The 10,911-nt window shown below is 60.5% G+C and overlaps 1 protein-coding gene and 1 pseudogene across 1 annotated transcript; one reads left to right on the top strand and one right to left on the bottom strand.

Moving 5' to 3' along the window:
* Window positions 1-108: 108 nt before the first annotated feature.
* Window positions 109-4,093, top strand: DND1 (DND microRNA-mediated repression inhibitor 1). The gene is made up of 5 exons (XM_050905447.1): window positions 109-124; window positions 1,288-1,402; window positions 1,522-1,986; window positions 2,727-3,125; window positions 3,403-4,093. Exons 1-5 carry the CDS (start codon window positions 113-115, stop codon window positions 3,417-3,419), a joined length of 1,008 nt encoding a protein of 335 aa, XP_050761404.1. The 5' UTR covers window positions 109-112; the 3' UTR covers window positions 3,420-4,093.
* A 1,502-nt stretch (window positions 4,094-5,595) lies between these two features.
* On the bottom strand, window positions 5,596-9,769 carry LOC127022145 (UDP-glucose 6-dehydrogenase-like; annotated as a pseudogene).
* Window positions 9,770-10,911: the final 1,142 nt, after the last annotated feature.

Raw genomic sequence — 10,911 nt, 5'->3', positions numbered from 1 at the left:
GGGGCGGAGCAGCGGCGGCGCGATGGGCGGAGCGGCGGCGCTGGAACCTTCCAGAGCCCGGCCCGGGCGGCGAAGAGGAGCGGGAGGAGCAGCGGTGGCGGCGGCAGCCGCGATGGAGGCGGAGGTGGGCGCTGTCGGGGGGCGGCCCGAGGGGCACGGTGCTGCCGGTGGCGGGGGGGGGAGCCCCGGTGCGGGGCACGGCTCACCTCGGTGCGTCCCTTCCCGGGGCGGGGGGGGGTGTCTCTTTGGGGAGCCCTCGGGGCCGTCGGGCGGGACCGGAGCCCCCGAGACCCGTCTCGGTGCGTTGCCCCGTCGCGGAGCGCACCGGCGGGCAGCGCCGGTCCCGAGCCCCGTCCCATCCCCGGACCGGAACCGCCTCCATCCCACCCCTTCCCCCCGCGGTGAGCTGGGGCTGGCGGCCCCGGTGCCCCGTGGAGACGGTGGGGGTGATGATGAGCGCCGTTAGCACCTAATCGGCGAGGGCTGCGGGCCTAGCTGGCTCTGCTGGGGAAGAGCCGGGTCCTGCCTGCCCCAAGAGCCCTGGCACCTCCCCGCCCCGCACCCACCCCCGTACCGGCCCTGTCTACCCAGCCCTGGGAGCTGCAGAGCCATGGCAGGAGGCTTTGTGGTGTGCGTGGCTGGTCTTTCTGCGCCCTCTCAGCTGAGATTTCCCCTGTGTTGGGTCCCCACCTTCATCCAAAGGTGTTTTATGGTCGTCAGGAGAGATGCGACCGCTTAGAGGTAGAAAGGTGCTACCACCTGGGGATGCACCTGGGGATGCACGAGGTGAAGGTGCAGCCAAACTATATTTTAGCCTGAGGTAGGGTTAGTCCCGCTCAGCCTACAGTTTCAGAGATTTTGCACTACTTAATGAGCTAAAACCTGATGATATTGCCACATGGATAGTGTCCCTGGATCCTCCTTGACGTCCTCAGAAGCCTGAGGAGATGCTGGTAGAAGAGGATTGGCTGTCTTGGGGTCCCAGCCTGCCTGGGATCTCATGATGTGATGGGTCACCTTGGCTCTGTGCTCCAGCCCTCTCTTGCAGCGCCAACCGGCTGCTGCCTGTGTCTTGGCTTTCAAAGCCCTTGTAGGCATCCACAGGGGAACTGTTGGTGTCCTTGTGCTCTACCAAAGTTGCAGGACTTAGTCATGTGGAGCAGGCCTGGACAGTGGGCAGGGTAGGCACTTTGGATGGTAGGAGAGAATGGTAGAAAACCTCCTCTGTTGGTTGGGAGGTTGGAAACTCTTCACTCAGACAAGCGCCAATGTCATCTCCCTCCTCAGACATGGACCAACAGTATCAACCAGGCCAATAAGATGGCCCTGCTTGTCTGGGCAAAAGAAACCGGCATCGACCTGGTGCAGATCAACGGGCAGAGGCGATACGGTGGCCCCCCCCAGGTATGTGAGAAGAGCATCTCAGTGCCGTGGTGCCCTGGGAGCGTGGCACGTAGGGTGCCCAGTGGGCATGGAGGCGAGGTGGGTCTCACCCACATGCACCATGTCGCTATGTGCCTGCAGGCTGGGTGGGAAACCCCCCACCGGCCGGCACGGAGGTGTTCATTGGGAAGCTGCCGCAGGACATGTACGAGAACGTGTTGATCCCGCTCTTCCAGAGCGTGGGAAAGCTCTACGAGTTTCGCCTCATGATGACCTTCAGTGGGCTCAACCGGGGCTTTGCCTACGCCAAGTACAGCAACCGGCGCAGCGCGAAGGAGGCCATCGCTGCCTTCAACAACTTCGAGGTGCGGGAGGGCTGCGCCATCGTGGTGTGCAAGAGCACGGAAAAGTGCGAGCTGAGCGTGGATGGCCTGGCCACCTCGGTGAGCCAGCGGGAGCTGGAGGCCGTGCTGCGGCGGGTCACGGAGGGGTTCCTCAGTGTCACCCTGTATGCCAGCCCCTGCCAGAAACAGGCCCAGCTCGCTGTGCTGAAATACAGCTCACACCAGGCTGCTGCCATGGCCAAGAAAACCCTGATGGAAGGTAAGTGGGAGGCCAGGGTGCTGTGGGATGCTGCTTGGGCTGGTCTTCCTGGCATCTGTAAGGACTGATTCCACCTCCAGACTCAGCTGTGAGGTGACTTCTGCCTTGAGACATCCCTTGTTCTCTCCCTGTCCCGTGGGAGGCTAGCTGTCCTCAGTGGGGCTGATCCTCAGCAATCCTTGTGCTGACCTAGTGGTGGGGGGGTAAAGGGGCTGCTGGAGGTCTTCAGGCAGCTGCCTGCTCAGAGCAGGAGCATCACCAGTACCAGTCCAGGGCATCCAGAGCTTTGACCAAGTTATTAAACCTCCTGATGGAGATGCCCTACCCCTCAGTGCCCCATCCCGTGATTGCACTGCCCTCCAATGGGAGATGTTTCCCAGACATCCAACTGGAACTTCCAAAGTCCTGATTTGGACCCGTTTCTGCTCCAGCTGAGAAGCATTTGGCTTTGACGTCTTTGCACCTGTCCCTAAAGGCACGCTGCCCCTAAAATCCCCTGAGCTTTGCAGCCCTAAGCCCACCTTGGTAGCAAAAGGAGATGGAGAAGCAACTGCCCTGCAGCTGCGTGAGGGCTCGTGGAGGCAGGGGAAAGGATCTTGTGCAGTTCGTACACTTGTGGGTCAGTGCCAAACCACCCATGGGGGTCAGTGTGCCAGATGCTGGGGGACAGGGTGGGATGGGGTGATACTGGAGGACTGGTGTGTGGGCATCTCCTGCCAGCTGCTGCTGGTCTCTCCTAGGGAACATGAGGCTCGGTGGGGTGGAGATGAGGGTGGACTGGCTGAACCCCGATCTGAAGCAGAAACTGCAGTCGTGCGAGGAGAAGCCATCATCCAGCCGGGTGGAAGGGGGCAAGTGCCTGGGGATCCCCAAGCAGGCACCGCTGTCTCCGGTGCTGCGCAACGCGCTGGACCGCCTGAACACCCTGTGCCGGAGGCAGTACCTGGGGACCCCGCTGTTCCTCACCAAGTGTGTCCAGGCAAACCCCAACGGGTGGCTGCAGTTCTGGTGCCGGGTGGTGATCCCAGGGTGCCCCGTGCCCTTCAGTGGGTTCACGTGGGTCCGGCAGGATGGGCCAGGCAGGAGCGGGCATGAGGAGGCGAAGGTTGCAGTGGCGCTGCAGGTTCTCCGGATGCTAGGTGAGTCTTCACACGGCGTCGGTGCAAAACCCCTGCCTTTCCCAGAGTCTTGGAGCATCTCCTGCCAGCATGGAGCTGTGGTGCTTCTAGTGTGTGGGGGGACCCAGCCTGGCAGGCAGGACTGAAACATTGTCACCCCCCTGCCAGATGTGACCCCAGTGGCGCTGAGCTCCGGGTGGGATTCCTGGTTGGAAGCAGAGGACGCAAGGGGAGAGGGGTTTGGGGTGCTGCTCCCCGCAGTACTGCACAGAGCCTGACACTTTCCTCTCCGCTGCAGGATGCCAGCTGATGTAGGCAGCCGTTCTGCCCGAACCATGAGTTGAACCTGAGCCGCCAGCCTCGGTGCCGCCGGCCGCAGGAGCGGTGTGCGAGCCCTGCTGGGGACCTGGTCCTGTTCCAGCTTTGCCTTGAGTTTATTCCGGTTTGTTTTGAGAGCTGGCTCTGGAGGATAGGGCTGCTGGCCTGGTCAATGACAGCTGCCCTGTCCCCAGCCGGCTCTTGGGGATGGTTCTGTTTTTGGGGGAGGTAGGTTTACCTGCCCAGTTTGGCTTCTTTTAAGTTGGTTTGTGTTGCTCTGCTGTGGTGGGGGGCCCGGTGCAGGTCTTGGGAGAAGCAGCAGCTGCTTGGAGAGACTGCCAGCGTCGGCTGCGGAGGCAGAGGGGACATTGGGGGCTGCCTGGGCTCACCAGGGGACCGTCTATTCTCAGCTGGCATGCCTTGTTCCAGAGGAACAGCTTCAGGTGAGGACAGGGCCACACATGGGGACTGTCCTGGTGAACGAGGGATGTTCCATGGGCTGATGGAGTTGCTTTTTAACGAGGAGAGTGTCTGTGGGCTCTGGGAGGTGCAGGGCCATTTGCGCTGTGGGGAAGTAGCCGTGGGGTTACCGGCTGTCTATGAATGATGCCTCAGGACCAGGAGGTCCGGCTGCATGCTGTTCACTTGGTATTAAAGTAGCCTGGAAAGCACCAGCTGTGTCATGTCTTTTGCTCCTGCATCCTCAGCTCCCTGCCTGTCCAGTGCCATCTCGGTGCTCCCCCCACACCAGGAAGCCTGTCTTCTCCAGCGGCAGGAGAAGGGATCAGGTGGGACTTGGATCCGTCCTGTAGCCTCCAAGCTCCGGAGCCACAGCCTGCTGGGCTCCTGAAAGCAGCGTTGGCTCCTGTGAGAAGCAGCAGTCCCTGGCACCCAGAGCTTTGTGTCCCCAGCTTCTCACCGGCGTCTTTCTGACTGCCTTTTGGTATGCGCCAGGCTCCTCCAAGCACCTCTTGATGAGCCGCCAGTGGTCTTTGAGTGCCTTTGGTTGCACCTCTGGGACATCGTAGCACCTTTATGCTCTTCTCTGGGGCCTCCAAGTGCCTTTCAGCTTCTGATGAGCACTGGGGGCTTCCAAGTGCATTTCAGGGCATACCTGGGTGCCTCTGAATACAGAGCTCTGCTAGTCCCTTCTCCTGTGCAAAGGACCAAGGTGTCTTGCTGTTAGCCTCCGGTGGTCTCCAACGGCGTTTCTGTGCTCACTATGGTCCCGAGTGCCTTCTGGTGCACCTAAGGGGACTCCGTGTGCCCTTCTGCGCCGCCCAGGTGCCTCCAGGTGCCTTGCAGTGCAGCACCAGGGGACTCTGAAGTGCCTTCAGGTGTCCTCCAACAGCCACTCTGTGCTCAACACTGATGAGCCAGTGCCTTTTGTAGTGCCCCAAAGGCCTCCCAGAGCTTTGGAGGCCTCCCATGGGGCTCCAAGTCCATTTGGTGCACCTCAAATGGCCCTGCGCTCCTATCTCTGCTTCCCAGACCTCTACCAGTACCTTCCCTAACTCGTGTGGACACACCAAGTCCCTTTGGCAGCACGCAAGTGCCATCCTTACTCCTTTTGGAGATCCCCAGGGGGGAATCCTCCAAGAGCCTTTTGGTGCACCCTCAGGTACCGGCAGGTGCCTTTTTGTACTCCCTGGAGATCTGTCTGTCCCTTCTGATGTACACCAGGATCCTCACTGTCTCTGTCTGTGCACCTGCAAGAGCCTCCGAGTGAATTTTGGTGTCTGCAGAGTGTGTCTCGTTGCATGGCAGGGGCTTCAATGTGCCTTTTCTTGTGACACCCTCCTCTGGGACCTCCATGGGCCATTCTGTGCCCCCCAGAGGTCTACCAGTGCCATTTGAGGCACCCCAAAGGCCTCAGGGGCTATGCCTGCCCTGGGGACGTGTCCCAGCCTTGGTGTGGCTCAGGACCACTTGGGAGTCCGTGATTGCCCAGGAGCAGGGCTGGAAGAAGGGTCACCCCAGCTCCCAAAGCAGCCAAGTCTTTTTATTAGGACAGTCTGGAATGAGAGGCACAAGCCTGGCCTTGGTGAGCGCCCTGGAGATAGGGAATCCCCCTCCCTGGAAGCCCACCTATCTGTGTCCACCGTCAGCAGCACCCACTGCATACGGATACACCACATCTTCACAGCTATCTTAAGAGGTATCTATAGAAGCATCATTGCTTCATCTTCTTCACGGGAGGAGCCTGGATGTCCAGCTGGGCGATGGTGCTGGTGGTGGTGAAGAGGCAGTGCTGCCTGATCCTCTTGCCGATGGTCTCCACCTGGAGCACAAGCCACCAAGAGCCTAGGGGCACCAGTATGGTCCAGCAGATTCGTTCATAGTCCAGCTCCTGGAAGAACACCTGAGGGGAACTGCCAAGGGTGGGAGCTTGGGCCGAGAGCAGCCCTGGACTGCAGAGGCCAAGGGGCTCTGCTGATGGGAAATCCCAGTGGCCACCTGGGTGGAGGTAGTTGTGGAGGTAGAGACTCCACGGGGCTGATCAGAGCCCAAGGGTGAGGAACAAGCAGCCCCGCAGGGGAGCGGAACGGGCAGAGCTGACATCTGAAAGGACTAGCCCCACGGGCACCAAGTCCTTCCTGCTACCATGGCCAAGGCTGGAGCATCTTACCTTGAAGATGTTGATGTGCAGAAGATGTACCAGCGCAGAAGATGATGGCATGGGTGTTGCCACAGGTTTTGTAGGGGTCTGAGGCAATGCAGACCAGGCTGAGCAAGGGCTCAGAAAGATAGCATCCAGCAGATCTTCAGTGCCAACACCAAGTCCAACCTGTCCTTCCAGGTACGGCACAGGTGGGCAATGGAGACAAGGCAAGAGGGAAACCGGCACAGCCACAGCAGGGTGCTGCTCCCAGGGACACAACTGCCAGGCCTCGGATGGCACCGGGGACCTGCTCCAAGCCTTGATGCTGGGGAGTACCAGTGGCTTGTGGTCCTGGCCACCCCAGGTGTACACTGGCCCTACCGCTCAGCTGAGGTGATGGAGTGGGACATGGCCTGCATGATCTGCTCATTCTTCACCCTGAGGCCTGTCGTGGTTTAACCCCAGCCGGCAACAAAGCACCACGCTCACTCCTCCCCCCGGCAGGATGGGGAGGAGAAAACACAGCAGAAAAGCTCGTGGGTCAAGACACGGACAGGGAGGGATCACTCACCACTTATGGTCCCAGGCAAAACAGACTCCATTTTGGGGAAAAATAAACCAATTTAATTTGTTAACAACCAAATCAGAGTAGGATGATGAGACATAGAACCATATCTTAGAAACACACCTTCCCCCCATCCCTCCCTTCTTCCCAGGCTCAGCTTTGCTCCCCATTTTCTCTACCTCCTCCCCCCGCAGCGGCACAGGGAGGCAGGAATGGGGGTTGCAGTCAGTTCTTCCCACATTTTCTCTGCGGCTCCTTCCTCCTCAGGGGGACGACTCCTCACACCCCTCCCTTGCTCCAGCATGGGGTCCCTCTCACGGGGGTCAGCCCTCCATGAGTTTCTCCAACTCAAGTCCTTTCCACGCACTGCAGTCCTCCACAAACTGCTCCAGCGTGGGCTCTCCCACAGTCACGGCCTTTTCTGGGCCCAGCCACCTCCTCCACTGTGGGGTCCTCCACGGGCTGCAGGGGAATCTCTGCTCCACCATTAACCTCCATGGGCTGCAGGGGGACAGCCTGCCCTCTCACCACGGGCTGCAGGGGAATCTCTGCTCCCCTGCACCTCCTCCCTCTCCTTCTTCACTGACCTCAGGGTCTGCATAGTTGTTTCTCTCACATCCCACTCCTCACTGGAGCTCCTCTTCTTCTGCCATCTTCTTCTTCCTCTCCTGCTCTCTTTACTGTAGCCGCTGCTGCTGCTGCTGCTCCTCCTCCTCCTCTTCCTCCTCCTCCTCCTCTTCTTCTTCGTCCTCCATCTTGCTCTCACACCCCCAGGAGTTTTTTTTCCCCTTCTTAAATATGCTATCACAGAGGCGCAACCACTGTTGCTGATGGGCTCGGCCTTGGCCAGAGGTGGGTCCAGGCTGGAGCCAGGGAAGCTTCTAGCAGCTTCTCACAGGAGCCACCCCTGTAGCCCCTGCCCCACTCACAAACCCAACACAGGCCCTAAGAGTGCAGGTGGGCACCCTCATCCATCCGGCACGTGCTGATGGGGATGCTGGATGACTCCCAGGGCTAAGAGGGAAAGCTGCACTGCAGCCCAGCCTGGAAATCCTCCTCCTGCTGCTGCTCTGAGGTGGAGCTGCAGAGATCAGGCCGCTCATCACATATGTGACCAAAGAATGACTGCAGGCAAGGGAATGGCCAGCTTGAATGTTCCTCCCCAATCCTGCCCAGCCATACCTTGTGTTTCCCCACGTCCATTTGGAAGGCAAAGCCCAACAGCATGATCTTCTTGGCTGTGATGGTGTTGAAGAGGCAGGCAATGATGCGGGCAGTGAAGCGGCGGCACCGGCACTTGTTGAGCTTGAGGACCTGGCAGGAGGGGTGGCAGCAGGTCAGGCCAGGAGCTGAGCTGCCAGTGCTGAGCCACCTCCAGTGGGCTGAGAGCCTCAGAGGCAGACCAGGTTGAGGACATCTTTCTGGAGACAGCTGCCCCTCAAAACCTGCCCTGGCAGAGCACCACGGCCAGACAGTGCCAGCTGGGGACACCACAAGTTCCCTTAGGAACAGTGACACTGCAAGCCCCCCCTCCACCCCCAGCATCCAGAGGCCGGTGACAAGCTGGAACAACCCCGGGGCCACCAGGGATGATGATAGGGGACAAGCCAGTTGCCAGGTAGATCTGTCCCACCAGGCTAGATGGTGTCCCAGCCTGGATGCTGGTGCGGACCCAAGGACCAACCCTGTGATTCCTGGGACAAAGCAGCAGGGACAGCCTGAGCGCAGCACACAGGCCCCGGAGGGGACACCCACAGGGACAGAGGGTGCAAGACCCACCCACGCTGCCTTTGAGGAAGCAGTTGGTGATGCGCTGATCTGTGTCGATGGCATGGGCCACTTCCTCCACGTTGGCCCTCGTCATCTCACCCAGAACACTGATGGAGTTGGTGCTACTGATCCTCTGAGCCAGGAACGTGATGGCAGCCTGGGCGCGGGCAGTGTGTGGGACCCTCAACTGCATCTCCTGTGCCAGCCGGGGGACGGGAGCACATACCAGCTTGGAGAGCCCCGAGGACCACGCGTTGGGTTTTGGGCACCCAGTGCACGTAGGTGATGCTGAAGGTTTCAGTGGGCTTTTGCCCCTCAGGTGTCTTATTGCCACCAAGGAGGACCCAGTCAAGGGTCTTCAGGTCAGAGGTGGCCGTGCCTTCGGACAGGACCTTGACAGGATGTGGGGGGCACAAGATGGCGTGGGAACGCTGCAGCCCCGCATGCCCCTTTCTCCTGGTCCGTGCTGCCTGTTGGCCACCAGTGAGATACATGGGCCACCCTCTGCCACCCCCTAACCCGTGGTCTCCCTGGGTCCCTGCCTTGCACCGGGACAGGTTGGACTCGGTGTTGGCATTGAAGAGCCGCTGGATGCTCTCACTGCTCGCACCAGCACTCTGCTCTTCTCCACATGGGTCAACCACCTAGCCCTTGCTGGGTTGAGAAGGTCGATGCCACCCCGGGCTGAGCTGCGAGGGCAGGGGAGAGGGCAGGGTCTGGCCCCTGGGCAGGAGAGCTGGGTGCTGGCGGTGACCCCCTTGCTGCACCCAGATCCTTGCTTACCTGGAGATGCCCAACCGCTGGGCACATCTGGCTCCCTGGCCCAGGGCACAGCTCAAAGGTGGCGTGCCATGGCTGAGGGGCTGTGGGCAAAGCGCTGTGCCTGGCCAGGGCCACTCCGCGGGTGCAGATGTCACCCAGCCCGCAGGCTCCCCCATGGCAGGGGAAGGTGGTGCGGGTCCCCTGCCCCGGTCCATGCTGCCTGCAGCCTCCCCCAGGCCACCAGCCACCCTGCCCAGCAGGGACCAGCCAGTGCCTGCTGCTCTGCCCACGGCCAAGCCGGGCATCCCCGGCCACTCAGAGCAGGGGGAAAAAACCCCTGGCTCCCTCCTGACGCCAGTTATGTCATGACACCCAGGCACAGGGTGCTCTCCCCACCTTTCACAGCCCCAACAACACTGGGGCTCTGCGCTTCTCTACCCACCTAACGTCACGGTCACTATCTGTCAGTCTCGAAGAGCTCAGCTCTGAAAGTGAAAACGTCCAGCAATTCCTCACACATGGAAAGTGCCAGCACTGAATGCTGCTGCTTGATCTCACCATCCCTTGGCTACCCTTTCAGAGCCACACCAACCGTGGGGCTCTGCGCTTGCCTACCCACCTAATGTTATGCTCGCTCTCTCTCGCCATCTAGGTAGAGCTCAGCTCCCAAACTGAAAACGTCCAGCGACTGCTCCCACATGGAAGCTGCCAGCACTGAAAGCTGTTGCTAGCCAGCACCCTTCCTTGGAAGCGCTTTCACAGCACCAACACCACTGGTGCTCTGCGCTTTTCTAACCACCTAACCCAACGGTCACTATCTCTCACTCTCACAGAGCTCAGCTCCCAAATTGAAAACATCCAGCCACTGCTCCCACATGGAAGCTGCTAGCACTGAAAACTGCTGCTTGATCTAACCATCCCTAGCCTGCGCTTTCAGAGCCACGCCAACCATGGGGCCCTGCACTTGCCTACACACCTAATGTTACGCTCTCTCTCTTTCGCCGTCTAGGTAGAGCTCAGCTCCGAAACGGAAAACGTCCAGCGACTGCTCCCACATGGAAGGTGCCAGCACTGAAAGCTGTTGCTAGCCAGCACCGTTCCTTGGAAGCCACCCCCCGTCCCCCCACCCCCAGTCCCCAGCACCCTGCAAGGCAGGTCCCAGACGTGCCCAGGGGTGCCAGGGAAGTTGGGGTGAGCCAAACCATCGGCACAAGGCGCTAAGAACTGAAAGGCACTGGGTTTATTTGTAATAGAGCTGATCTCTAAAATAATTAACAAAGGCTAATTGACACACCTGCTTGGACAGCGGTGCAGGCACGGGGGGAGGGGCAGGCAGGCCCTCAGGGAAGGGATGGACCCGTTTGCCCAGGCCAGGCACCCCAGGACCCCATGTCACTCCCCCCCTCCCTGAGCAATGCCTTACCTTGCCCCCCCCCCATATCCCAGGACCCCCAAATACACCATCAAACCCCAGCCTTAGCCACCCCTCCCCCCCCAGGCTGCATCCCCACCAGGGACCCCCAGCCATGTCCCCCTCATATCTCAGAGCCACCCCCGCCATCCACCAGGGATCCTCAGTCATGACCACCCCTGCCCCAAACCCCTCCACCAGGGCCCCTCAGCCACGTCCCCCCATCCCTGGACCCCCACATACCAGAGACCCTCAGTCACAACCCCCCCCCTCCCCCCAGTCACTCTCGCCAGGGACCCCCAGCCAAGTCCTCCCCACCAAGGACCCCCCACATACCGCCCCCCCCCCCCCTCCAGGTCCCTCCTATGTCAGAGACACC

The sequence above is a fragment of the Gymnogyps californianus genome, chromosome 14, assembly GCF_018139145.2.
Source record: "Gymnogyps californianus isolate 813 chromosome 14, ASM1813914v2, whole genome shotgun sequence".
Classification (NCBI taxonomy): Eukaryota; Metazoa; Chordata; class Aves; order Accipitriformes; family Cathartidae; genus Gymnogyps; species Gymnogyps californianus.
This window is presented reverse-complemented; position numbering and strand designations above follow the sequence as displayed.

Excerpts from the sequence above, each read along its gene's own strand:
- DND1 (XM_050905447.1), top strand. Across the intron at positions 1,403-1,521 it reads GCGATACGGTGGCCCCCCCC|CAGGCTGGGTGGGAAACCCC; the intron begins AGGTATGTGAGA and ends GCTATGTGCCTG. Across the intron at positions 1,987-2,726 it reads CAAGAAAACCCTGATGGAAG|GGAACATGAGGCTCGGTGGG; the intron begins GTAAGTGGGAGG and ends GGTCTCTCCTAG.